This window comes from Rattus norvegicus, chromosome 5 (genome assembly GCF_036323735.1).
Source record: "Rattus norvegicus strain BN/NHsdMcwi chromosome 5, GRCr8, whole genome shotgun sequence".
NCBI classification, from domain to species: domain Eukaryota; kingdom Metazoa; phylum Chordata; class Mammalia; order Rodentia; family Muridae; genus Rattus; species Rattus norvegicus.
Genome location: NC_086023.1, coordinates 147,308,269 through 147,336,019, shown reverse-complemented (window position 1 = coordinate 147,336,019; position 27,751 = coordinate 147,308,269). Strand labels below are relative to the sequence as shown.

The following is a 27,751-nucleotide window of genomic DNA, read 5'->3' as shown; positions in this document are numbered from 1 at the left end:
GCCACATGGATACTGCTCCACGTGATGACATTTTCTCTCTTCTTTCCTTTATAAAGGGGTGTGTGTGTCCCACTGTAGTTCAGGCTGGCCTTGAATCCTGCTTCAGGCTCCAGCTCTTATTCCCTGCCTGGATCTCCTTCACAGAAACTGCCTCTACCTCTCAAGTGCTAGAATCAAAGGTGTGTACCAGTATGGCTGTTCCAGATGCCATTTTCTAAGGTTCTTAGGTTCTCAGGACTAGCTAGACTATCTGGATAGCACAGGGGATTCCAGTTGGGCCTGCCTAGTAATTTAGAAAGGGAGTGCAGGGGTTGGGGATTTAGCTCAGTGGTAGAGTGCTTGCCTAGCAAGTGCAAGGCCCTGGGTTCGGTCCCCAGCTCCGAAAAAAAAAAATAAAGGAGGTGCAGTTCATGGGTGTTGGGGCCTAAGATACAAAAACATACATATATACACATCGAGTTTAGACCATACACCTGTTTGGTCGTGTATCTTATGCAGGACTCTCCACCTCTCTTTAGTTTGGCTCCAGGCACTGACTTTTGCTTCAGAACTCCTTTGTTTGTGGCTCCCTCTAGCGGGGTGATGGTAAGGAAGTAAGATCTAAGACCATTGGGAGAAACAAAGTGAGGCAACTCTCCAACTCCTAATGGCAGCCATCCAAATTCTCATATACTATGTCTGCTATCTACTCTCCATCAGTCCTCAGAATAAGGAATAGGAAATAATTCTAATTTTCAGATCCTAGGGGCTTGAAGACCTGGAAGCAAATTTCTGGCAGCATTTAGACTACAAATGATCTTACCAATCTTTCTAACCTCAATTATTGTCTTGGTTTTATTTTCCATTAATATAAAATGCCCCAACAAAAGCAGATTGGGGGGAGAGTTTATTTTATCTCACAGTTCTGATTGCAGACCATAGGAAAATCAAAACAGCAGTAACTTAAAACTGCTAGTCACATCCACAGTCAAGAGCAGACAGGAAGGGAGCTTACACTCATTTTCTCTTCAGTATAGGACCTAAACCTCAGGGCATGAATGGATGAGTCTTCCCTCTGTTGACATAATTAAGATAGTATAGGCCAACCTGATCTGGAAAATAGCTCACTGAAATTCTTCCCCAGTTATTCCAGGTTGTGTGTCAGGTTGACAAAGCTAATCTCAGCTATGCTCAAGCCTACTAGACTCTTCTGGAACAGAGCCTACCTTGAACCTTTGTGCTTTCTACTTTCCCTTCAGACTACAGAACTATCAAAACAATATGAAGCCTTTGCTTATTTTGACTCAACATTCAGGCTGGGCATTGTGGCAGAAGCTTTTAATCCCAGCAGAGGCAGAGTAGATTTCCGAGTTTGGAGGCCAGCCAAGACTACAGACTAAACCCAATCTCAAAGTTTCCCAGTGACTTAGTGCTTTATTATCTGTAGAATATAAAAATGTGAAGAGTTTGACAAAGCATAGGTATGAGAGCTGATGTATGGAAGGGCAAATCAGACAAGGAATGAAAATTGTCCAAGAGATTAAATATGGACACCTTGGAAGGCTCTTGTATTAAGAATCAGATCTGGGGGAATAGAGAGATGGCTCAGTGGTGAAGAACACTGAGTGCTCTTCCAAGGTACTGAATTCAATTCCCAGCAACCACATGGTGGCTCACAATCATGTGTAATGAGACCTGGTGCCCTCTTCTGGTGTGTCTGAAGACAGCTACTGTATATTCATGGATTAATTCTTTTTTAGAAAGATCAGATCTGAAGTGTCTGGGAGAAATAAATCAGCTGGGGTGGCTCAGGTGACATTTCTTTAAAGCCTTTGCTTTCATCAGTCATCACAAGTAGATCTCAAGATTACTTTCTTGATCATTGTAGCCTATATACTATGAAAATATTTCACCTGCATTCAATCACTAATTTCTCTATCCCTTCAGCTCAAACTAGCCACTAGTCTGGAGTAGCAGGACTGTTAGAATATCTTGACTTGCCAATCATTTGCCCACTGGAACTGCAAGAAGATTCAACCACAAATGGACTGAGGAAGAGAAATTTCCCAAGGGAGAATTGGCTTTCTTTTGGAAGTAATGGATATAGAGCAAGTAGTCATAGAAGGGGGTTGGACCCATGGGTGCCCTTGCTGTCTTACACTGAGTTGTGCGTATGCCAAGTCGATTCAGTAAATACTTCTGGGACTTCACTATGTACGAGGTTTGCATATTCTACATTGCAGATTCATAGATTTCCCTACAAACTTAACAGGCAGTTACCTAATTCAAGAGATGTTTTCATCCCCATATGGTACAAGCACACTTAGCAAACAAAAGATCATGCTAGAGATTAATCTCAGGGGCTTATGACAGACACTGGACCATTGAACAAAATCCCTGAACTACTACTCTAATATCAGATCTGACCCCTCCTAGGAAGTTTTCATACTATGCTCTGCCTACCTCTAAATTTGGTATAGTTCAATACATCCTTCTGTTTCTTCATTAAGGTGTAGCAAATGCCAGGATATAGCAGTAACTAAAAATAGGGTTAGGTGTTAAACACACACACATTCCTAGGAATGACCCGGCTTTTGGTGTGTGTATGGTGCTCACAGATACCAGAAGAGAGCATTAGACCCGGAAACTGGCTGTATAGACAGTTGGCAGCTGCTATATATGGGTATTGGGAGTTTGGGTCCTCTAGATTCAGCTAAGTTGTGCTAAGTATTGAGCCATCTCTCTGGCCCCTCTCCTTAGTTAAGGAGTGGGTGTGTGTGTGTGTGAATATATGCACAGAAAGCTAGTGCCTTCTGAGACTAGAGACAGGATCTCCTGTATCCTAGTTAGGTTTTTATAGCTGTGATAAACACCAGGGCCAAAAGAAGCATGGTAAAGAGAAGGTTCCTTTCATTTTATAGTTCTGGTCCATCATGAAGAGAAGTCCGCAAAACCTAGAGTCAGTCAGGAACTAAAGCAGAGGCTATAGGAAGCAACAATTCGTTTGTTTCCCAATGGCTTCCTCAGCTTGTTTTCTTGTACATCCCGGGACCGCCTGCTGAGAGGTGGCATCACCCACAGTGGGCTGAGCCCTCTCACATCAATCATTAATCAAGAAAATGCCTACATGCTTGCCTACAGACCAATCAGATAGGTGGATGCAACTGTCTTTCCCACATGATAGGTGAGCCTGGATTGTATCAACACACTGGGATGCTGGAGCTACAGATCTGCAAACGCACTGCTACCCACTTCCATCCCCCTCCTTCAACACGTCAGGCCGAGTGCCCTTACTGTCCCGTCTAGAATCTTCACTCTCCCCAGATACTTCCTCTAAGTCATTTCAGTAAAGCCTGCCTGCCTTCCCCATCCTACTTAAAGGCGTCTGGACACCCTTCCCTGTTTTACTACTCATCCAACATTTTTTTTTAAATTATTTTATGTGATGAGTACACTTTAGCTGTCTTCAGACACATCAGGGTTGTGAGCCACCATGTGGTTGCTGGGAATTGAACTCAGGACCTCTGGAAGAACAGTCAGTGTTTTTTGTTTTTGTTTTTTGTTTTTTGTTTTTTCTTTTTTCTTTTTTTTCAGAGCTGGGGACCGAACCCAGGGCCTTGTGCTTGCTAGGCAAGTGCTCTACCACTGAGCTAAATCCCCAACCCCAGTGTTCTTAACCACTGAGCCGTCTCTTCAGCCCCAACATTCTCTTCTAATATTTTACAGAATTTACCAATTATTATGTCTGTCTGCCCTTATAATTTAGGCTCTGTAGAAATTTATTAGTATTTTGTAATTCATTTGATTAATGTGTGCCAAACATGATAATCAATGAAGTCACAAGAGGACTAAAATTGCTTATGAGGAGCTGGGTATCATGGTCGTGGTGCTTGCCTTGATCCTAGCACTTAGGAGGTAGAGGCAGATGGGTCTCAACTCGAGGTCAGCCTGGTCTACAAAGTGAGTTCCAGGACAGTCAGGGATACCCAGAGAAACCTTTGTCTAACCTTTGTCTAGTTGATATAAAGATTGCTTATGAGGCTGGGAACATAGCTGAGTGGTAGGACACTTGCCTAGCTTGCGTTTGGCCCTAATTTTAACCCCTCTCCTCCCCCCATAAATTACTTATCAGTCTTGTAAGGGAGGAAATTACACCAACAGTAACAGTAGCTATTTGCTCCCTCTCTTACGTGCTTGCCAAACACAATGATGGCTTACACTGATTAAAACAGGTACTACAAGGATTGTCTCATTTAATCTTCCATGCCTACAAGATAATTTGTGCTTGCATTAGGTTTTATTTCCATCCTTGCATAAATCTGTCATGGGAGTAATTCTGACACTCTGAAGCAGGGTCAGAAATTCAAGGCCATCCTCTAGTCCGTAGCAAATTCAAGGACAACCGGGACTACCAGAGGCCCTGACTCAAAAACCGAGCTCAAAGGGCTGCTGAGATGGCTCAGCAAGTAAAGGTTCTTGTATACGAGCCCGACATCCTACATGGAAGAAGAATCCGTACTCCTACAGGTTGCCCTCCCATGTCCAGTACTATGTGCATCCCTCCTCCTCCTTCCCCACACACCAAGTTCTACAATGTTAATAAAGAACCCTAATAGGTGATTATTAATACCCAAGAATATTTCAGAATTTGAAAATGGCAGGCGCAGGCACTAATCTAAGGTCGCAGCAGTAAAATGAACAGCGGAATAAAGATGAGAAATGCATAGAGCTTAGGTCATCAAGATTAGGTCAAAGATTGGATATAGAGTTTTGGAGGAAAAGGTTAGTGACTCCTAGATTTTGACTCGGGTGGGCCAAAGTACAATAAAACCAGAGAGCACTGAAAGCCCGGTTTGGGACGCGCTGAGTATGAGGTGACTGTGTTGCACAAGAACATGATTTCACTAGAGGCAGAAGGCCGCTCTGGTGTCCTCCTTCATCCAGAACAGGGTGAAGAAACACAAGAGGTGGGTTCGCCCCCCTTCAGAATCTCTTAAGCAGCAGCTGCAGGAAAGGCGTCGGGAAAGCCAAGACAAAGAGCGCTAGCACAGCTTTTGTCCAAACGGCCCCTTTAAGAAGCGCGCTCCCGACTCCTAGCCCGCCTAGCATGCAAATTGAGCAGCCGGAGGGAGCGTGCGGCTGATACCCGGTCGGGCTGCGGCGGTTAGTCCTCTCTCGGCCGCCGTCGCCTCCGACATATTGCCCGCAGGAGCTGCGGCGGCGAGCGGAGAGCGCCGGGGGAAGGAGATGGGTGAGCAGAGCTAGCTGGGCTCCTCCGGGGTCGCGGGATGGGGGAACCTGGCTGCTAACTGCCGCCCCACGCGGACCGGAGTCGCGGGGAGGGGGAGGGGAAGGGACGCGGCTCAGACGGGACCCCGCCTCTCCGGTCCTGAGGGGGCGGGTCGCTGCGTGGTAGGCGGAGTTTCCAAAAGGGAAAGGGCCCCGAGGGGCTCGGGCTTTCTTTGGGGCACACAATTCTCCTAGCTGGAAATGGGAGCCGGGCACCCTGGTGGAAGGGTTTGTGAGCTAAGGGTGCGGTTTTAGGCTTGTGGTCGCCGGTGGGGGAGCCAATCTTCTGGACTATAGGAGTTTGCACTGAAAGCGGTGGGACCGGAGGGATACCTAGCCCACCAAGGGAGTCCATTCTGATCCAAGCTTATATAGTCTTAGTGAGCTTTGCCTGACTTGTGGGCGGGGTCTTTGGGTTGACAGTTGTGTGTGGGCGGGGTTTCTGGGCTAGGGGCTTTAAGTGGGTGCAGAGCTTCTAAAAGATAGTGGGTGTGGGCAGAGTTCCTGGGCTGAGGGGGTGTGTGTTGGGTGGGGGATGTTTCCAAACCAAAGATAACAATGCGTGAACAAAGCTTCCGGTCTGGGGGCTTGAAGTCAGCTCTTTGAACATGCATATTTTGAAGAGCTGTCAGAAAACCTTCAGAGATAGGAAAGCTTGTGCACAATGTTTATGAATGGAGGCTACTGTTTTGCTGTGAGGAAGTTTAATAAGTTATAACTTCGATTCAGGGTTTGGGAGCTATGTGCAGGATGCTGCCTGCCTGGGATCGTAGACTAGACTACTAAACTTAAGGATATAGTTTTGTAAAATCTTAGATTTCGGATTCACAACCACGGGACTCTTTCCAAGGCCATCCTGACGTTGAGCTCAGGCCGTAGGTCATTGAGTTAGATCTCAGAGCCCTGGAGGAAAAACTCATCTCAAACCTGGCCAGATTGCAAGCTTCTGGAGACTCAAATCCAGATGAAGTCCAGCAAATACCAGAGCAGAGCAGCTCAGAACTCGGGGTCTGAAAATCTTACCTCACTGCTCCCGTGAACTGGAATAAGGGGAAAGCAGTGAAAATAACACTGGTAGCACATACCTGTCATCCATCCTAGCATTTGGGAGACTGAGGCAGGTGAATTGTGAGTTTGAGGCTACCCTGTGCTTACATAGAGAGTCGCTTAAAAAAGTGAATTTACTGACCTTCCATTTTAGAGGGTGAGCCAGCAAACGTGTTAGGGTATAAGGTAATTTCAGAGGTTCTGGAGAGATTGCTCAACTGTTGAGTGTTTTTATTTCTGTAGAGGGCCTAGCTTCAAAGCCTAGCAGCCACATTGTGACTCACACCCATCCCTAGCTCTAGCCCCAGGGACCTGAAGCCCTCTTCTGGCTTCTGCATGCATTGGGCATACATACGTGCACACATGCAAAACGTTCATGCACAAAATGAATTAAAAAAATTCTTTTATGAGTGTAAAATAGAGTTTATTCAGAGCATGGGGAGGGGAGCTAAGAGTGTAGTAGAGACAGAGGAAGGCAGAGAAAAGGAGTAGAGAAGTAGAAGGTGGCTATAAGCACATGGAGAGAGGCAGGGGAAGGAGTGAGAGGAGAGCTAGAGCAAAAGGGCAAGAGAGCCTTAAAGATTGTTTTTGTTTTTGTTTTTTTTTTTTAAGATTTATTCATTTATTATATATAAGTACACTGTAGCTATCTTCAGACACACCAGAAGAGGGCATCAGATCTCATTACAGATGGCTGTGAGCCACCATGTGGTTGCTGGGAATTGAACTCAGGACCTCTGGAAGAGTAGTCGGGTGCTCTTAACCACTGAGCCATCTCTCCACCCAAGATTGTTTTTTAAAAAGATAATTTCAGGGGGTTGGGGATTTAGCTCAGTGGTAGAGCGCTTGCCTAGCAAATGCAAGGCCCTGGGTTTGGTCCCCAGCTCCAAGAAAAAAGAAAAAGAAAAGAAAAAAAAAGAATTTCAGAGAATGAAATGTGGAAAGAATAGAATGGGGGGGGGAGGGGCAACTCCTTCTAAAATGGCAGTAAGGGGGCTGGGAAAAGGCCCAGGGAATGAAGCGCTTGAAGTCCTGAGGGCCAGAGTTGAGTTCCTCACCTGTCTGGAAGCTGGCTGGGCAGGTGTGGCACCTGTAATCAGTCCCAGCACACTGAGGCAAGCCATTAGTGAAATGTCGAGCTCTGAATTTACAAAGAACCCCTGCGTTGGTAAACTGGAGCACAAAGGAAAAAGAAGTTGACTGTGCCAGGGGAGGGGTGTATGTGTGTTCCCTCACACCTTCAGTCTTAGCACTTGGGAGGCAGAGGCAGGCAGATCTCTGAGTAGGAGGCCAGCCTGGTCTACAGAGTGAAATTCAGATGAGCTAGGGTTACACAGAGAAACTCTTGTCTCAAAAACCTAAAAAAGAAGGATTGGGAGGCTAGATTGATGGCTCAGCGGTTAAGAGAACTGGCTGCTCTTCCAGAGGTCCTGAGTTCAATTCCCAGCAACTACATGGTGGCTCACAGCCATCTGTAGTGGGATCTCTTGTCCTCTCTAATGTGTGTGAAGACAGCAATGGTGTATTCTCATACATAAAATAAATAAACCTAAAAGAAAGTGTTGGAAAGATACCTTAGTTCTGAGTGTGCTTGCCACTCACCAGCGTGAGAACCTGACTTTGATCCTCAGAACCTATGTAAAAAAGGCGGATGTGGTAACCTAAGTGTAATCCCAGCACTGTGGAGACCGAGATCTGGGGATCCCTGGGGCTCACTAGCCAGCCAGCCTAACCTAATTGGTTGGCAAGTCCCAGACCAATGAGAGGTCCTGTTTGAAAGTGACAGGAACGAGGACAAGCTAGAGAGAATTGTGCAGACCTGCCGACCTGAGATCGGTCCCTGGAGCCCAACTCCACATACATGTGTACAGTAGTGCACACAAGACACATGTGCTTGCTGGAAAGAGAGGGGCCATGGATACCTGGAGCACTGAGTAGGGTGGGACCCAGGCAGAGAATAGCAGGGGACAAAGAAGCAGGCAGGAGCTGCTTCATAGGCTCCCGGGAGATTTAAATAAGAAAATGAAGTCCATGAGCTCAAGGCTAGCCTTGCCAACATAGCAAGTTCCAGGACAGCCAGGCTTATGTAAAGAGACCCTGTCTCAAAACACAAACAGAAGAAGGAAGGAAGAAAGAAAAGGAAATACCAGTTAACCAAGAGAGCACTGCTGTCATCCTTGATATATGGCCTACAGGAGGACGAAGAGGTCCCAACAGGACATCTTACTATCGAAACCCACTCTGTGAACCAGGATCGTCAGGGGCCTCCGGTGGAGGCCACTCTTCTAGTGCATCCGTGAGCAGTGTCCGTTCTCGAAGCAGGTAAGCCACCTCTGTGTCTCACCCTTCTTGTGGTAGCGTGGATCAAGCTGTCCCTTACATGCCTGGTGGGGCTGGAGGGGACCAGAGTGAGCTCTGAGATTGGTCACTTGGAGAGAAGCCATGAGAGTCTATAGGAGAAACCACAGCCCTTGTTCCAGTTGGGGTTCTACTCCCGATCTCATGATGGCAGGTTGCCATGTGCTTCCGGCCCTCCTCTTCCGTATTTGTAAAGCAAGCCTTCTAGTTCCCTCCTGGCAAGTAAGGGAAGAGCTGGGTAACATCAGGAGAGGAAGGCTCTTCTCTTCGGCCCCTTCTGTGCACCAGGCAAGATAAGGAAGACTTCATCCTTTTGAGTTGCTTTTCTGATGCAATGCACTGTGGTGTGCTCCAGAAGCTTTTCCTGGCCAGGCTCTCAGGTTAGCTCCTGATGTTACCGCTTTTCATCTCCAGGACCACTTCTGGGACGGGCCTCTCCAGCCCTCCCTTGGCCGCCCAGACCGTCGTGCCTCTGCAGCACTGCAAGATCCCCGAGCTGCCAGTCCAGGCCAGCATTCTGTTTGAGCTCCAGCTCTTCTTCTGTCAGCTCATAGCCCTGTTCGTGCACTACATCAACATCTATAAGACAGTCTGGTGGTATCCACCCTCACACCCACCCTCCCACACCTCCCTGGTAGGTGCTCAGCCAGTGTCTGCTGTGTGTGTGTGTGTGTGCATGCGTGTGTGTGTGTGTGTGTGTGTGTGTGTGTGCATGCGTGTGTGTGCACGCGTGTGGCATAGCTTATCAAATACCACTGTATACCCACTGTATACCCAGCTCCATATTGGGCATAACGGATGTAGAGGAAACAGGAAACTGACGGCTCTTAACTATTTCCAGCGAGCTTAGGCCTACACTGGGCATGGTAGAGGCAGCAGAGTTGATTCTGACAGGATGGATCCTAAGTCTTGTCTGAGAGATGAGTCATGGAAATGTATGAGTGTTTCAGGGGTGGACAGAGGAGAAGGTTCAGGGACAGGGACATGGTGTCAGAGCAAGAGTGCTCACACACCACTCTCTTATCCCCAGGGACTGTCCCACTTCCCTTCTCTGGGTCCTGTTCTACTCCTCTAGGTAATTTCCTGGCCTGAGTCAGCTGGAGGCCAATGAAGGTCAGAGAATGGGGACAGTCTCTGTGGAAAGGACTGGGCAGGGGGAGATAGTGGGTACAAGAAAAGCCTATGTATAAAGAAGGGGCCCGTGTGACCCCAGGCCTCTGCCCCCTGACAGAACTTCCACCTGATCGACTTCAACCTGCTGATGGTGACCACCATTGTTCTGGGCCGTCGCTTCATTGGGTCCATCGTGAAGGAGGTGACTGGGTCTAGAGGCTGGCCAGGGGCTTTGGGATTCCCCTTTCCCCGGGAAGCCAAAGAGACACACTTAGCCCTTAGCCCTAAGGCATTTCCTCTGAGCTCCTTGTGGACTCATTTCACAAACATTTCTGGTGTCCCATTTTCTTTCCCAATCCACTGGACATCAGAAAGATGGACCTTCCCAGCTCTTGCCAGACTGTTGTGCACCCTTCCCTGGGTGGGATTTTAGGCTGTGTTTGGTGGGGTTTGGGCCCAGTTCCTGTGGCCTCCATCCAAGGCCCCATCCTGTCGTATCTTACTCCAACCCAGGCTTCGCAGAGGGGGAAGGTCTCCCTCTTCCGGTCCATCCTGCTGTTCCTCACCCGCTTCACCGTTCTCACGGCCACAGGCTGGAGTCTGTGCCGGTCCCTCATCCACCTCTTCAGGACCTACTCCTTCCTGAACCTCCTGTTCCTCTGCTATCCGTGAGTACCCTCACCTCACCCCCACACCTGACACGTGATTCTTACCACTGTATGGCTGGGTTATCAGGCCTCTGTGTCTGGACGACTCACAGGCAGACAGGCAGCAGCACTAACTTCTCACGATGTCTGAGGGTATCTCCTGAGATCAGGATGATTAGGCCTTTTTTGTAGAGGAAATTGAAGTGGTATAAGCTATTCCATCTCTACTGCTGGAAGGATGGGATAACATTCAGATCTGACTGGATACCCAGGGAGACATTTGCAAGTGGGAATGCATGGGCTTGCTTTGCCTCTCTCTTTTTTTTTTTCTTTCTGTTTTTGTTGTTTGTTTGTTTGTTTGTTTGATTTCCTGTTCTCTCCTCTCCTCCCCTTCCTCCTTCTGTCCCTTTCCCCTCAGTGTTTATGGAATCTCTTGGAGGCTTTTCACTTCTTTGTGTACATGTCTCTATGAGCGTGAGTGTGTATTTGTGTGTGTGTTTGTGAGGCACACCTGTGTGTATACATGTCTGCATATGCGCTTGTCTCCCTGTCTGGTTAGCTTGCAAACCTGCCTCACCAGAGACCCAACTATGTAAGACGGAGAGCTCAGAACGGCCCCTTTCTGGTCCAGAATCAAGCAGGCTCCTCCCCTGGCTGCCTGCATATTAACAGTTACTTCCCAACCCTGTCCTTTTGGTTCCCCAATTTCTTCAGGATGGACCAGTTCTGGCTCTTGGAAAGCTTCAGAGCTGGGCCCCTGCTTCCCTACCCTGCAGGACTAAAAGCTGGTTTTGGGCTCTCATGCTTGCTTGCTTGCTTTGTTTTCTTTCTTTTTTTTTTTTTTTTTTTCTTTTCTCGGAGCTGGGGACTGAACCCAGGGCCTTGCCACTGAGCTAAATCCCCAACCCCTCATGCTTGCTTTATAAGTAGGGTTTTTCTGAGTTTAAAAACTACTAGCTGGGTGGTGGGTGGCCTGCAGACCTTTAATCCCAGCATTTGGGAGGCAGAGGCAGGTGGATCTCTTGAGTTTGAGGGCAGCCTGGTCTACAGAGCAAGTTCCAGGATAGCCAAGGCTACACAGAGAAATCCTATCTCCAAAACACCCAAAATCAACAACAACTACAACAAACTTATATATAGCACAGTATGAGGCTATTCTCATATCTATTGCCATGAAAAATATCTCAACTATGGTTATTTATAGAAAATCCTGGGGGATTGGAGAGATGGCTCAGAGGTTAAGAGCACTGACTGCTCTTCCAGAGGTCCCGAGTTCAATTCCCAGCAACCACATGGTGGCTCACAACCATCTGTAATGGGATCTGATGCCCTCTTCTGGTGTGTCTGAAGATAACGACAGTGTACTCACAGACATAAAATAAACCTTTTTTTTTCTTTTCTTTTCTTTTTTTTTTCCGGAGCTGGGGACGGAACCCAGGGCCTTGCGCTTCCTAGGCAAGCGCTCTACCACTGAGCCAAATCCCCAATCCCTAAACCTTTTTTTTTTTAAAAAAGGAAAATCCCAGTATGTTATATGAACGTGCAGTATAATATGAGTATATTATTCAAAAAGTGTAGTGATGGTCATGGCGGCACACACTAGTAACGCTAGCACTCAGGAGGTGGACGGAAGAGCATCAAGAGTTCAAGGTCACCCTCAGCTCCACAGTGAGTTGGAGCCAGCGTAAGCTACATATAATTCTGTCCCGAAAAACCCAAGCCAAAGCGAATCAGCAGGGCTGGGGACGTCCCTCAGGTGCAGTGGGCTTGTGTGAGATGCACACACTCTTAGGCTTCACTGTCAGTTCCACAACTAAGGAAGACAACAAAATAGCTTTTACAGAGTTGAATGTTTTTACAAGGAGTATCAGTCATGTGATTAAAATCCAGAAGAGATAGAGTGTTTGCCCAGCATGCAGGAGGCTCTGGGCCTGATGGCAAAAACCTGCACTTCAGCACTGAGGAGCCTCGTGAGATGGAGGCTGGAGGGACAGCTTCAAGCTCAGTCTTGGCTGCCTGTCAGATTCAAGTCCAGGCTAGTATATAGAAAACTTCTCTCTTGAGGTCTGGGGTGATGGCTCAGTGGTTAGGAACACTTACTGCTCTTTGCAGAGGATGAGGGTTTAGTTTCTAGTTCCACATGGCAGCTCAGAACTGTCTTAACTCCAATCCCAAGGGCTCTGTTGCCCTCTTCCTACCCCTTAAGCCTTTTATACAGGCAAAAATACTCATGTGCACGCACATGCACACACATAAACACACGCACGCACGCACGCACGCACGCACACACGCATACACACACATCCCACCTGCCCCAGAGTTTCTCTGCATAGCCCTGGCTGTTCTGGGGTTGGCCTTGAACTCGGAGATCCACCTGCCTCTGCCTCCTGAGTGCGGGCGTTAAAGGCGTGAGCCATCAGTGCCTGGCAGTGCCCGGTCACTACTGAGCAGTGAGGTAGGTGCTGGTTTTCAGGTTGTGCTTCCATAGGCCAAAAAAGCTATAGTCTACCATCAGGCGGCACTCGTCAGGCTTCAGTTCTCAGGCTGCGTTCAGCTGGACCTCACAGTCTGGAGCACTGGGCTGGAAGAAGTGAGTGGGGAAAAAGATCTGACTTGTAGAGTTTTTACCATCCTTCTTTAATCTGCTTCAGTCTTGCTTCTTGTGTTTCAAGCCAGATTCTCCCTGGGGTCACTGTGGGAAGATAAGCCGCTGGCTGCAGGGCGCCATCCCATTAATATAATCGTATGCCATACAGTTGAGTAGCCACCAGCTACCCTGGTTAAAGAGCCTCGAGTTGGGCTCCTCTGAAGTGTGTTGTGATCTGAGTATAAAATACATAGGAGGGGTTGGCGTGGGGGTCGGGGACTTGGCTCAGCGGTAGGGCGCTTGCCTAGCGAGCGCAAGGCCCTGGGTTCGGTCTCCAGCTCCGGAAAAAAGAAAGGAAAAAAAAAATACATAGGAGATTCTGGAGACGGCCTTTAAGCAAAAGACAGACAGGCTGACAGACAGACTTCTCCTTAGACAGAAACCTAAGCCCTCAGGTGCCAAAACAACTGTGTTTTCTGTGCACTGGAATAGAAAAAATGGAATATTCAAACCGTTTTCTCTCAGTGTGGCTACTTTAAAACATCAATGCCCTGTGTAACCTTTGCTGCTGGAAGGCTCGGCTGTAGTCTGTGGCTCCTCCACTCATCGTCTCTGCTTTCCAACTCGGTCAAGACCTGTGTACCACTGAGCTTTTACAGTTTTCCTTCTTGGTGATTTAGATTTCTTTTCTACTTTTTTTTAAAGGTTTATTTAATTATGTATGAGTTCTAGGATTCAAACTCACGTTGTCAGGCTTGGTGGCAAGTACCTTTACTCACTTAGCCACGCCTCTGGCTTTGACCCACTGTTTTTTTTTTTAAGAATTATTTATTTTTTATGTATATGAGTACACTGTAACTATCTTCAGAGGGCATCAGAACCCATTACAGATGGTTGTGAGCCACCATGTGGTTGCTGGGAATTGAACTCAGGACCTCTGGAAGAGCAGTCAGTGCTCCTAACCACTGAGCCATCTCTCCAACCGACCCACTTTTTTGATATCTTGTCTGTCATCTCTGAAGGATTATGTCCAGGACATCCTACAGGTGCCACAATCTAAGATCCTATATGTATGATGAGGTAACAATGATAAGCAGTTAGGTATATTTCCCTGTGTACCACATTACGTAGAGACCTTTAATACCTAATACAGTGTCAATGCTGTGTAAAAAGTTGTTACCTCAACTAAGCTGCTAACTATGGTCTAGAGACACTTGCCAACGGGAAAACTGCACATGTTCAGTGCAGACACAGCCAACAATCGTTATAGGCTTATGTATTGAGTGCACACCGTCAGGAATGTAGCATCATTCCTGTGCCCAGTAGCACATGCCTGTAATCGAAGCACTTAGGAGGCAGAGGCAGGAAGATCTTCGAGAACCGCCTGGTCCACATAGCAAGTTAAGGATGAAGACAAGCCTGGTTACATAGTAAGACCCTGTCTCCAAAGCAATGTTAGCCCGTGCCACTTACATGTGCAGATTGCTACATTCTCTCAGGTTATGGGACCCTTTTAGCTTGTCCTCAGAGTTCTAGCCACACACTCCCTTGACTAAGTCCTCCTAAGCCTACTTGGGTGCTGCATAGGGGACATGTGTATACTGTGCAAGGATCTATTTCAGCACCTGGCACATACAGACACAGAAGAAGTATTTGTTTTACATGCGCTCCCCTGTGAGGTAAAAAACACTGTCCTACATATGCACCCAGTTATACAACCTAGATTTGTTTTTGTGGCATTGTGTTATACTTGGTTTGAGACAAGGTCTCAATATATGGCTCTGGATGGCCTCGAACCCCTGATCGTCCTGCCTCGGCCTTCCAGGTTTTGAAGTCACTGGCACATGCTGCCGTGTCTGCCTTCAACTTTTGTTTGCTTGTTTGTTTGCTGAGACAGGCGCTCTCTGTGTAGTCCTGGCTGTCCTGGGACTCACTATGGAGACCAGGCCGGCCTCGAACTCAGAGACCTGCCTGCCCTGCCTTCCATATCCTGGGGTTAAAAGTGAGCACCACCATGCCTGCTCCCATCTTCTGCTTTTAATTGATTGGAGGTGTTTTGTGTTTTGTTGTGTTTTTTTTTCTGCTTTTCTTAATTTATTTGGTCCCAGACAGCTGTAAGTCTAAACCTAGGCTCTGTTTCTTCTGTGACTAATTGTGTAGCCCTTGAGAATGAACTACACTGCTCCGACCTACAGCTTCCTTGAGAAAAGGGTAAAGCCATAGCACCTGCTATGCTCTAAGAAAGAGGAGGTTGCCTGTAGAAGACTTGGCCTGGACTATAGACTGTGCCGGATGAGTGTGGGTTGCCATGGTGATTGTTAGTCGTCAGCATGCAGGAAAGACCTTACCTCTTGCTTCCTATTGTATCCATCCTCAGTTCCAGCATGCTCTCGATACTAAGACGGGTTTTGAACCATTGACTTGGATGGAGAGGTGAAAGGACAGAAGGGTGGGAAGGGAGGGTCGAAGCCCAGAAAGGAAATCATACTTGTCCCCCGCCCCCTGGGCTGGGGGTCGGATTCTGACCCAAGGACAGGCCTGGCCTCTCACCTCTGCTTTCCACAGCAGGTTTGGGATGTACATTCCGTTCCTGCAGCTGAACTATGATCTTCGCAAGACGAACCTCTTCAGCCACGTGGCTTCCATGGGACCCCGAGAGGCAGTCAGCGGCCTGGCAAGGAGTCGGGACTACTTCCTGACCCTGCGGGAGACTTGGAAGCAGCACACACGACAGCTCTATGGCCCAGAGGCCATGCCCACCCACGCCTGCTGCTTGTCACCCAGCCTCATTCGCAATGAAGTGGAGTTCCTCAAAATGGACTTCAACTGGCGCATGAAGGAAGTCCTTGTCAGCTCCATGCTGAGTGCCTATTATGTGGCCTTTGTACCTGTTTGGTTTGTGAAGGTACATAGTCAACGCCAGCCAAGCGTCTGGCTGCTCCCCCTGTCCTCCAGCCCTCCTGCTTGTATAAGTAACTTTCCTGGGGTTTTGGTTCTTTATTACTGTTATTTCTTTGTTTTCTAGGTGTGTGTGTGTGTGTATGTGTGTGTGTGTGTGTCTCTGTGAGTGTGTGTGTGTGTCTGTGAGTGTGTGTCTGTGTGTGTCTGTGTGTATGTGTATATGTATGTGTATCTGTGTATGTGTGTTTATCTGTGTGTCTGTGAGTGTGTGTGAATGTGTCTGAGTGTGTGTGTGTGTGTGAGTATGTCTCCAAGTATATTTGTGAGTCTGTGTGTGATCCTATGTGTCTGTGTGTGTCTGTGTGTGCATATGTGTGTCTGTATGTATGTGTGTCTGTATGTATGTATGTGTGTGTCTGTGAGTGTGTGTCTGTGTGTGTGTGAGTGTGTGTGTGATTCTATGTGTCTGTGTGTGTACATAAATATGGAAGCCAGAGATTGTCATTGAGTGTCTTCCTCAGCTGCTCTCCACCTTACTTCTGTCACTGAGTCCTGATCTTGCTGACTTGGACAGACCCAGATCTCCCTGTCTGCCTTCCCAGTGCTGCACCCCCACCCCGCTCTGTTCCGAATGCTCTGAGCAGCAGAGCTCAGGTCCTCGTGCTTGTGCATGAAGCACTCTCCCATCTGCATCATCTCCGCTGCCTCATGTGCCCGTTGGGATAGGAGTTCTCCTGGCGATCTCTGGAGATCGGGAATACAGAGGACCAGTGACCTATCCAAGGAGGTGACTCTGTATGTCAGGGGCTACTTTGGCACAGGTCCAGGAGTGTCCTATTTTGCCACTGAATAAAGAAACCAGTAACTGGGGCAGGAGAGATGGCTCAGAGTTAAGAGCATTGGTTGTTCCTGGAGTAGAGCAGGGTCCCAGCACCCACATGGTGTGGAACTTTCAGAGGTTCTGCCGCCCTCTTCTGGCCTCTGTAGATACTGCTGCATGTGGTACACAAACACACACATACACATACATATACATATATACACACACATGAAGGCAGAATATTCATATGTGAAAGAAATCTTGAAAGAAAGAAGCCAGAAGTCATTGCATCTGAGAGACCTTGAAACTATTCACTCCTTTAACTTTCTTTAGCTGCAATAAACTTAAACCTTGCTCCGGGATACACTACTCTGTCTGTCTCCCTGTCTGTCTGTCTGCCAGCTCCCCCCCACCCCCACCCCGTGTGTGGATGCGTGTGTGTGCGTGTGCGCACGCGCGCGCGTAGGTAGGCATGTATATGCTGTGGTGTGTATGTGGAAATCAGTGGACCCCTTGTGGGAGATGCTTTGCCCCTTCCACAGTTTGGGTCCTGGAGCTTGAAGTCATGTTGTCAGGTCTGGAAGCAGGTGCCTTTACCGCCTGAACCATCTCTGGCGCCAGGATAAACTTTAAAGATGGGGGTTAGAGGCTGGAGAGATGGCTCAGTAGTTAAGAGCACTGGTTGCTTTTTCAGAGGCCCAGTTTCTAGCACCCACACGGCAACTCACAACTAACTGTCCATCACTCTAGTTCCAAGGGGCCCATGTCTTCTGGTCTCTGTAGGCACTGTGTGCACATGGTACACAGACATACTTGTAGGCAAAACACTCATTCACATCACATAAAATGTTTTTTGTTTAATGTGGGTGTTTTTGGCTACATTTATTGGTCTGTGCACCATATCTGTGCCTAGTGCCCTGGGAGGCTAGAAAAGGGTATTAGATTCCTCAGAGCTAAATTTATAGTTAGGTGTAGGTCACCATATCAGTGCTGAGACTTGAACCCAGGGCCTCTGGAAGAGCAACCACCAGTGCTCTTAACCCTTGAGCCACATCTCAAGCCCCACAAAAATAATTAAAAAAAAAAATGGATGTTGAGAGGACTCTGTGCAGAGAGCTTTGATATGTATTCAGATGTCTTTATGCTTAGGTTGTGTGTGGTTCCTCTCACCCTCATCTAACTGATGCGGAAAGGAAAGGACAGACAAGTTAAATGATTTGCCAGAAGTCACATAGTTCATGGTTAATGTGCAGCAGACACAAGACTGAGCCACTCCTCTGTCTGCTCACACATGCTCTGGCCTGGAATAGCAGACAGTAGAGCAGATTCCACCGTAGGAAATTGACCGGAGGGCACAAGTCCAAGCTGTACTTTGCCATGTGCAATTGTCGGTTTCAGGTGGTCTTGAAATCCTCACAGAACAATCCCAGCTTCTAGGTAGAATCAAGGAGGGGAGTGGGAGTAGGCCATGGTGGCTGTCCTGAGTCTGACCCACTTCCTGCTCTCCCCAGAATACACATTATTATGACAAGCGCTGGTCCTGTGAGCTCTTCCTGCTGGTGTCCATCAGTACCTCGGTGATCCTCATGCAGCACCTACTTCCTGCCAGCTACTGTGACCTGCTGCACAAGGCCGCTGCTCACCTGGGCTGCTGGCAGAAGGTGGACCCAGCTCTGTGCTCCAATGTGCTGCAACACCCGTGAGTTCCCCAACCCTGCTCTGCCTAACCAACCCTGGGCAGGGTATGGCGTCACTTGCCCTCTTGCTCCTTACCTCATTCAGTTGGCCAGCAAACTTGTCCCGCACAGTCGGACACATGTCTAGTGTGTATGCTGGAGCTCTAGGTAGACCTGTGCTTGTCCTTGGGGAGCTTGCCTGGGTACCAGCTGTGGGAGAGGGTCCGGTGATTGTGCCCAGCGATGCTCCCGACTCGTTAGCTCTCTGTCGTCCACTGTCTGACTGACTGACTGTTTATGCATGCAGTCATCGCTCAGTCCGGTCAGGTGCTCACAGAGTTCCTCAACCTTTACATTTCCCACGCCTTCAGGAGCCATTCTGCTCAGCCTGGGGCTGTGTCAGGCACCAGGACTTGCTCTTTGACCTATAAACTATAGAGGACCTGAAACAGTAGAAAGAACCTTCCAGTGTATGCCTCTCAAGACCTCAGTCAGAGCAAGAGTGGTTCTCTGTTGGCTCATGGTAGACCCTGTCCAGGGAGGTAGAGCTACAGATGTAAACTCTTTAACAGGTTCTCATAGTGATCAAAGAAGATAGCCACGTAAAAGTTCAGACGAGTGAGGCAGAAGGCCTAGCTACAGGCTAACACTGTGGCCAGAGCAGAAGTTCACACCTCCCCTGCACAGGAGCCCTGAGGTGCTGGGCTGAGCCTCCTTTAGCCTCCTCATTCTTTGCTGGTCAGTGCCTAACACTTGTCCAACTCTTCAGCAGAATCCTTTTCCTGATTATGCCAATTATCCCTCATTGAAAGTTCTCATCATATCTGAGTCAGAAGCCAGCCAAGAGGAGGCCTTTCTGGCAGAGAGCCTTGTAGAGGGAGGCCAACTAGAGTGCAGCCCTCTGAGCCCATGGGTTGATGCTACTGTCAATCCCGGTCCTTCCCATGCTCTTGGGGAGATTTAGGGAGAAACAACTGACCTGACTGGATTGGCTCTGCTCAGCCTCCGGCCCTGGATGGGGGGAGAATACAAAGATAGAATTTAGCTGGATGAGGTAGGACACACCTTTAATCCCAACGTGGGAGGCCGAGGAAGGTGGGTCTCTGAGTTCAAGGCCAGCCTGGTCTACAGAGTGAGTTCCAAGATAGCCATGGCTACACAGAGAAATCCTGCCTCACAAACACACATACAAAAAGAAGGGATGCCGCCTGTCTTTACCTCACTCAGGCCCTTGACTAAGATCACGGCCTTTTGCCGAGCGTCCAGACTGATTGGGGGCCATGCACCCTAACACATTGCCTCTAGCCAGAGTGAGTCTCTGGGTTCTCATATGCCTTATGCACTTCCACCTCTGGCCTTCCTCCACAATGCACTGGAATGTTCTTTCTAGCCTCTCTAATTTCCTGACCACCCGGAAGAGCCAGGTGCCCTCCGCGGTAACAGACCTTTCCATTCAATGCCCGCCACACGACATTTTCTTCCCTAGCTACCTTCTGTCGCTTTGTCTCCTGCTGCTCCTCCCAGGACTAACAGCCTCTGGAAACCATGGCGCTTGCCCCTGTAGCACTCAGCTCTCTCACGTCTTCCATCAGTGCCTGGCTGGGTTTTGTGGACATTGTTTTTTAATTGTTTTGTTTTATTTTTTTTTTAATTTTTTTAAGATTTATTTATTTTATTTATAGAAGTACACTGTAGCTTTCTTCAGACACACCAGAAGAGGGCATCAGATCTCATTACAGATGGTCGTGTGTCACTATGTGGTTGCTGGGATTTGAACTCAGGACCTCTGGAAGAGCAGCCAGTGCTCTTAACCACTGAGCCATCTCTCCAGCCCCTTTTCTTTTTCTTTTTCTTTTTTCCGGAGCTGGGGACCGAACCCAGGGCCTTTCGTTTGCTAGGCAAGCGCTCTACCACTGAGCTAAATCCCCAACCCCTCTCCAGCCCCTTTTAAGCTGTTTAAATTGGAGGTTGGGGATTTAGCTCAGTGGTTAGAGCGCTTGCCTAGGAAGCGCAAGGCCCTGGGTTCGGTCCCCAGCTCCGGAAAAAAAAAAAAAAAAAAAAGAACCAAAAAAAAAGTTGTTTAAATTGGCTTATTTTATGGTTCTGAGTGTTTTGATTGCATGCCTGGTGACCACAGAGGTCAAGAGAGGCTAGAACTGGAGTTACAGATGGTTGTGAGCCACCTCATAGGTGCTGGGAATTGAACCCAGGCCCTGTGCAAAAAGCAACAGTGTTCTTAAGTGCCGAGCCATTTCTCTAGCCCTGTCTTTCTTTTTTTTTTTTTTAGGTAAAATTTACATAAAGTAAAATATACTATACAAACTACAAATTTTATAATTCTTTAGGGTTTTGTGGTTTATTGTTTTTTTTCAGTGTTTGGTTTTTTAAGACAGGGTTCCTCTGTATAGCCCTAGTTTTCCTAGAACCCTTTCTGTAGATAAGTTGACCTCAAATTCAGAGATCTGCCTGCCTCTACCTCCCAAGGGCTGAGATTAAAGGGATGCGCATTCACCATGCCCAGTTCTATCACTGGGCTTTCTGCCAGAAGATAAATAGTGACATGGAGACTCCAAATACAGTTTAAAGCTCAGGCCTTTTGCTGAGTCAGTCTTCCAGCTACCGTTTAAATTTAACCAGACTAGCCTGTGACCCACCATGGGGTTAGTTCTTTACCTCCCTGATCCGCTCTGGTCCAGTCCATGTATGTTCCCTTATGTGTCCACTTGTGTGTGTGTGTGTGTGTGTGTGTGTGTGTGTGTGTGTGTGTGTGTGCGCGCGCGCACGCGCGTGTCTGTGTCTGTGTCTGTGTGTGTGTGTATGCTGTCCATGCATACCAGAAGAGGACATCAGATCCCATTACAGATGGTTGTGAGCCACCATGTGATTGCTGGGGATTAAACTCAGGACCTCTGGAAAATCAGCCTGTGCTTTTTTTTTTTTTTTTTTGGTTCTTTTTTTCGGAGCTGGGGACCGAACCCAGGGCCTTGCGCTTCCTAGGTAAGCGCTCTACCACTGAGCTAAATCCCCAACCCCCAGCCTGTGCTCTTAACCACTGGGCCATCTCTCCAGTACAACCCCCACCCCTCACTCCCATCCACTTTTGATTCTCCCCTCTGCTTGCATCCTCTGTGTCGCTGTGCCATCAGCTTTTTATTATAAGCAATCGGCATTGAGACAACAGCTGGTGCATCTCTTAGATTACATCTAGGCAGATGAGGAAGGACAAACATTTACCAGATAGAAAACACAAAATAAAAAATACAAAATCGGGGGTTGGGGATTTAACTCAGTGGTAGAGCGCTTGCCTAGCAAGCGCAAGGCCCTGGGTTCGGTCCCCAGCTCCGAAAAAAAAGAAAAAAAAAAAAACAAAATAGAAAACAATACAATTCCTGCTATGCCTTGCTCTCTGCTAGTACAGAATTAAAAACTGAAATACAGAAACACACCTTAATAGAACTGAGGAAGGTCACCCCAACATCTCCCCCTTCTAGTTCAAGAAATAGCTTCATCTCTAACACCAATAAACTATACTCAATAAGACTAATCATGGGACCTCTCCGGTGAGATGGACATTTGCAGTGTCTAGTCCATTTGTATCTAACAACCTTACAGACAGTGTTTCACTATCTAGCTTCTCTTGGTGAGTCCAGAGAATCACTCTCCCTTCACCACTTAAGCTTTCATACCCTCTAACCTTTATAACTTGCATTTACCAACCTCAAAACATCTTCTTAGATCCTAAATAACTTAAGCTTTTATGTCTTTAATCTTTAACAACAAAACTGTAAAACTATTAACTGTCTATTCCTCAACTCCATCAGAGACATGAGAAGGATAAATGTTGCCCAAGGAAACAGGAAATACCAAGCAAGCAGCTTCCTATAACAACTTGCAGCCAACCCCCCAAAATGACATCAAACATCCATAACCCATGGAAGGACCAAAGCCACCCACCCCCCTCTTGTGATGAGGGTGTTGTGTTCTTTAAATTGCTTCCTGCTAAAGGCATCTTTTGGGGACCCTAGGAAAATTTGAAAATTGCCAAGGCCTGGGACAGCTGGCTGTCCAGGATCTGTGGTGTCACTTGAGGCTACAGAAATGCAGGGCTTAACTGTAGTCCTGCCTGAAGCAGTCTGTGAGGCCGGACCATATGAGGCTACCTGCTTTATCCTCACTGGTGTCTGGTCTTTTTCCCTTTAAACAAACTTTAGAAGGTGACATTGTAGGGACATTTCTGTATTAACACATGAGAATAGAAAAAAGCTCTGATTTTTTTTTTTTAATGTGCATTGGTGTTTTGTCTACATGTATTATGTCTGTGTGAGGGTCTCGGGTCTTGGAGTTACAGAGAGGTGTGAACTGTCATGTGGGTGCTCGGAAGTGAACCTGGGTCCTCGGAACTGAATCCTCTGAAAGAGCAGTCAGTGCTCTTAACCACTGAGCCATCTCTCTAATCCCTATAGTTCTGATTTAAAACTGAAGCATATAGGCTTTGAATTACTTCTATCTCCTGACTTATATCCTGCCATTCCTAGTTTATTAGCACCTGTATAAATGGTAGAATTCTGATTTAAAAGTTTCTCTAAGTTTTGTTGTGTTGTTTGCAATTTAGCATTCCATCTCTCAGTCCTGTCCTTATCTGAGTCTACTCTACTTAGAAAAACTATAACCATTTCCGAATCTATTACAGTTGTTTCCATGCTGATAATTAAACAAAACTATACAGGGGCCCAATGCCCTCTGCCATGGTGTTTTCCTTTTTTTTTAGATTTATATATTTTATATATGATGAGTACACTGTACTGTCTTCAGGCACACCAGAAGAGGGCATCAGGTCTCATTACAGATGGTCGTGAGCCACCATGTGGTTGCTGGGATTTGAACTCAGGACCTCTCTCCAGCCCTTAATATTTCTATGACTGTTTATACTCGGTTTCTCTCCTTTCTTCAGTGTCTGTGCACGCTTACAAAATATTTCTACCTATTTCTCTTTTACCCCTTCCCAACTTATATTTACCTCAGTACTTTACACTTCTAAACTTTGTCCTTTAGGGATTGCCCGTTCTGAGCAAACATTACAGGTTCTGAGGGCCTCAGCTGGGGATCACTCCCCGATACAGATTTTGGCTTTCTGCACACCCCCACTTCTCTCCTCAGCTGTGGTTGCTATGCAGCCCCATCTACTGACTCAGGGCTCTCACAGGCAGCTGGCAGCTCCTGCTAGCCTCGCCCTCCTTCTGCCCAGCTAGGTCAGCCTCCATCAGCCACTCTCCAGACACATGCATGCACTAACACACACACACACACACACACACACACACACACACACATACATTCTTTTTTTTTAAAGATTTATTCATTTATTATATATAAGTATACTGTAGCTGTCTTCAGATACATCAGAAGAGGGCATCGGATCTCTTTACAGATGGTTGTGAGCCACCATGTGGCTGCTGGGATTGAACTCAGGACCTCTGGAAGAGCAGTCAGGTGCTCTTAACCGCTGAGCCATCTCTCCAGCCCCCCCCCCACCACACACACACATTCTTTATTTCACCATAGCTTAGTTTTTCCTTTTCTAGAACTTGATATAAATGAAATCATAAATAGACACTCATGTGCCCAGCTTCTTTCATTCGCTCTTATATCTGTGAAGGTTATCCTGTGGTTTGTATGTTTTTAAGTGAATGAACCAGTAAAGACCTTGAGGACCCTGGAATCTCACTGGGCTTTGGAAGGAAACTCTGCTTATTTGCCCCTCCCTCACTTTGTTCTTATTGTTCCAAGACAGGGTAATCCTGGCTGTCTTGAAACTCACTATTATAGACCAGGCAGGCCTCAAACTCAGAGCTCCACCTGCCCCTTCCTCCCAAGTGTGACAGTTAAAGGCATGCGCCTCCCCCTCCTGGCTTCATTCTCAATGCCAGGCTTTGTGGCCTACTCTGAGGGCACAGGCAGGAAGTAGATAATGTCCACTGGTTCCTCAAGGGATGGATACAGATAAGGACCAAACAAGTGGTAAACACTGGGGAATGTAGACCAGTAAGTGGCAAGAGCTTCAGGGGACAAAAAAAAAAAAAAAAAAATGCTCAGTTCTTTAAAGAATTTGAGAAAGGTCTTCTGGAGGTTCTTAGGTTTTGAGTGGTAATGAGTGGTAAGAAAGAGTCTGCCAGGGCTGGAGAGATGGCTCAGCGGTTAGAGCACCGACTGCTCTTCCAGAGGTCCTGAGTTCAATTCCCAGCAACCACATGGTGACTCACAACCATCTATAATGAATCCAATTCTCTCTTCTGGTGAAGACAGCTACAGTGTACTCACATAAAATAAATAAATAAATCTTTAAAAAAAATAGCTTTAGGCACTATAGGGTCCCCATCTTCAAAAAAAAAAAAGAAAGAAAGTCTGCCAGGGTATAAGACATCAGGAAGATCTGTTTGGAGGGTGTGTCTCATGCAGGGATATGAGCAGTGCAGTGGAGGTCAAGGGGTGCCCTATAGGATCTCAAGAGGCCATGTCAGACTGCACAAAGATACGGCATAGGCTTCTGTGCATCTCAGCATTCATCAGCACAGTCAGCCCTGGTTCACCTAGGGAGCGGCATGGTGAACCCATAGGAGTTACAAGTGAGGCACATAGGCAGGGAAAAGGTTTTTCTTCATAGTCCCTCACCTGTAGGTGTCCCAGGCAGCGAATTGCTTGTGATTGTTACCCTATTTTATAGAGGAGGCAGCTGAGACCCAGAAAAGGAGTTGCAGTGTCCACGTACTGGAAATAGAAGTAAAGCCAGTGACTGCCCTGCGCCCAGTCCGTTAGTACGGGTCTTGATGGGTGGGCTGGGGACAAATGTCCTCTTGGACTGTGCTTCCAGGTGGACGGAAGAGTGCATGTGGCCACAGGGTGTGCTGGTGAAGCACAGCAAGAATGTCTACAAAGCGCTGGGCCACTACAACGTGGCCATCCCCTCTGACGTCTCCCACTTCCGCTTCCACGTGAGTGTTCTGTTCTGGGCAGGAGGGCGGGGCCTGATCGCCAAGGCAGGAAGTGGGTGGCCTTAGCCGCGAGGACAATTATAGCTGTTTTCACTACACTGCCAGAACTCAGGAAGACGGTGCACACGTGCAGCCCAAGGATGTCCGCACGGATGAGCATAGCTGCAGCTCCCTCTGGTCGCAGATCTTCCAGAGTACGGGATAGAGGGAGAGGTGATCTTACAATAAGAAAATGGGTTCTGAAGGTTCTGATGGCTCACACCATTAAACCTAGCACTCGGAGACACAGACAGACACACAGACACACAGATCTTAGCAGTAGAAGTAGGCATGATTCAGTGCTGGGTGCCATGCATTTTTAACTTATTCAAAGGTGCCATATTGAGAAACTTGGGAGCTCCTGCAGATGGCCCAAGTCAGCACAGGGGAAGGGGTTGCTCTGAATCACAAGGCTGCTGGCCTCCAGTCCCCTTTTGGAACAGAGACCTCATGGCACTACTCTGAGGAGCTCAAATTCTCTTACTTCCTAGTAGCCTCCACTGAAGCTGTGGTCTGTGTGGAGCGGGGTACTTAGGGCCACAGTCTGGGAGCTGTTACCAGGGCAGTTATCTTCATTTCTCAGCAAGTGACGAGATTTGCTCCCATACTCACAGCACTCACAGCCTTTTAGCACAGGCCTGAGGCCAGCATCCTGGTCGTTCGCTCCACTCCTGTCGCCTCTTCCCCACCCTGTAAACAGTTCTTAAGCTGAAGTTGCTTTTCTTGTGAACTGATCCCTAGACATGGAGTGCTCCTGAACTTAGCAGAAACAGTGTTTTCTTTTTCCCTTTTTTTGTTTTTCAAGACGGAGTTTCTCAGTATAGCTCTGGCTATCCTAGAACTCACTCTGTATACCAGGCTGGCCTTGAACTCACAGGGATCCACCTGCCTGTTTCCCAAGTGCTGGGATTAAAGGTGTTCATTGCCACTGCCAGCGGGAGAAAAAAGTTCTGCATCCTGTTTTCCTTAGAAACACCTTACAAGACTGAAGTGTTGCCCTGTCCCCTAGGCTTCCAGTGGAGGAAGGGATACCTCAGAGGAGGGAGGAGGCACTGGGTACCCAGGCTATAGAATATAATCTCTCCATGCTTTTGATGCCTGGCAACTAGAAGTAAATAAATGGCTTTCCATGTTGCTGATGGAAGATTTGCTGAGCTAAAGTCTGCTGCACAGAGAACACCTAGGTTCAATCCCTAGCATCAAAAAAAAAAAAGGAAAGAAAAGCAAAAGATTTGTTCAGGCCCAACAATACTCTGACATTTTTAAAAAAACACTGGGTTGTGTTTGGTGGTGCGTGATTTTAATCCCAGCATTCAGGAGGCAAAGGTGTGCTCATCCTTGTGAGTACAGCGGTGTAGCAAAGACAGATGTCTTCCCCCACTCACATACACACGGGGCCCCAAGAGCTTGTCCTCTTCACTGTATTTCAAGACCTCTTCATCTAAGAGAACAGGTTTCTGGAGCATGTCCTCTGGCCTCTGCCTACCCTCTCTTGGGTAGTTCTTTTTCAGCAACCCTCTGAGGATCCTCAACATCCTTTTGCTGCTAGAGGGCGCTGTCATTGTCTACCAGCTATACTCCTTAATGTCCTCCGAGAAGTGGCACCAGACCATCTCCCTGGCCCTCATTCTCTTCAGCAACTACTATGCCTTCTTCAAGCTGCTCCGGGACCGCCTGGTATTGGGCAAAGCCTACTCTTACTCAGCCAGCCCCCAGAGGGACCTGGACCACCGGTTCTCCTGAGTCCCAGGATGATCCTCCAGAGGAGACAACATCCGGGCATCACCCAGGGGCTTCCTGGCCAAGGGCTCTTGGGATTGGGGGGAGGGGTGCAAAAAACAAAACAAAAAACAAACAAAAAAATTAACCCACCAGAGCTTTGTATTTTTGTTACGTACTGTTTCTTTCTTTGATAATTGATGTGATAAGAAAAATGTCTTATTTTTATACTCTGAACAAGCCTGTGTCCTGTGATTCTTTCTCTTATTCCTGCCTGTCAGTCAGAAGTATGGGCGTGTGAGTCAGTGGCTTCTGTGACTCCCCTGCTCCAGTGGCTGGGAGACCCCAGAGGCCATGGTGGCTGCTGCTAACTGAATGCAGGTTGTGGACAGATGCTGCTGTGTGTTCTACCTCAGCTCTTGCCGGCTGAGAAGATGTGTGCTGTTGTGTTCTCTCCCACAGGTGAACTGAAAGTCCGAACTCTACTGATTGCTCATGGTAGCATGGTGGCAGAGCCAGCATTAAAAAAAAAAATCCTCGGGTTGGGGATTTAGCTCAGTGGTAGAGCGCTTGCCTAGGAAGCGCAA

The 27,751-nt window shown here is 47.6% G+C and overlaps 1 protein-coding gene across 4 annotated transcripts; it reads left to right on the top strand.

The window, feature by feature from the left end:
* The first annotated feature begins 5,124 nt into the window (after positions 1–5,124).
* Positions 5,125–27,404, top strand: Tmem39b (transmembrane protein 39b). Of its 4 annotated transcripts, none has more exons than NM_001014192.1 (9): positions 5,125–5,230; positions 8,511–8,637; positions 9,088–9,307; positions 9,905–9,988; positions 10,300–10,454; positions 15,589–15,925; positions 18,253–18,440; positions 25,286–25,406; positions 26,946–27,401. In NM_001014192.1, exons 1-9 carry the CDS (start codon positions 5,227–5,229, stop codon positions 27,186–27,188), a joined length of 1,479 nt encoding a protein of 492 aa, NP_001014214.1. In that variant the 5' UTR covers positions 5,125–5,226; the 3' UTR covers positions 27,189–27,401. The 4 variants fall into 4 exon arrangements, with proteins under 4 accessions (NP_001014214.1, XP_038966291.1, XP_038966289.1 ...); XM_039110363.2 differs by lacking the exon at positions 5,125–5,230 and adding an exon at positions 5,372–5,391 and having other exon boundaries at positions 26,946–27,404; XM_063288026.1 differs by lacking the exons at positions 5,125–5,230; positions 8,511–8,637 and adding an exon at positions 9,704–9,786 and having other exon boundaries at positions 9,167–9,307; positions 26,946–27,404.
* The last annotated feature ends 347 nt before the right edge of the window (positions 27,405–27,751 follow it).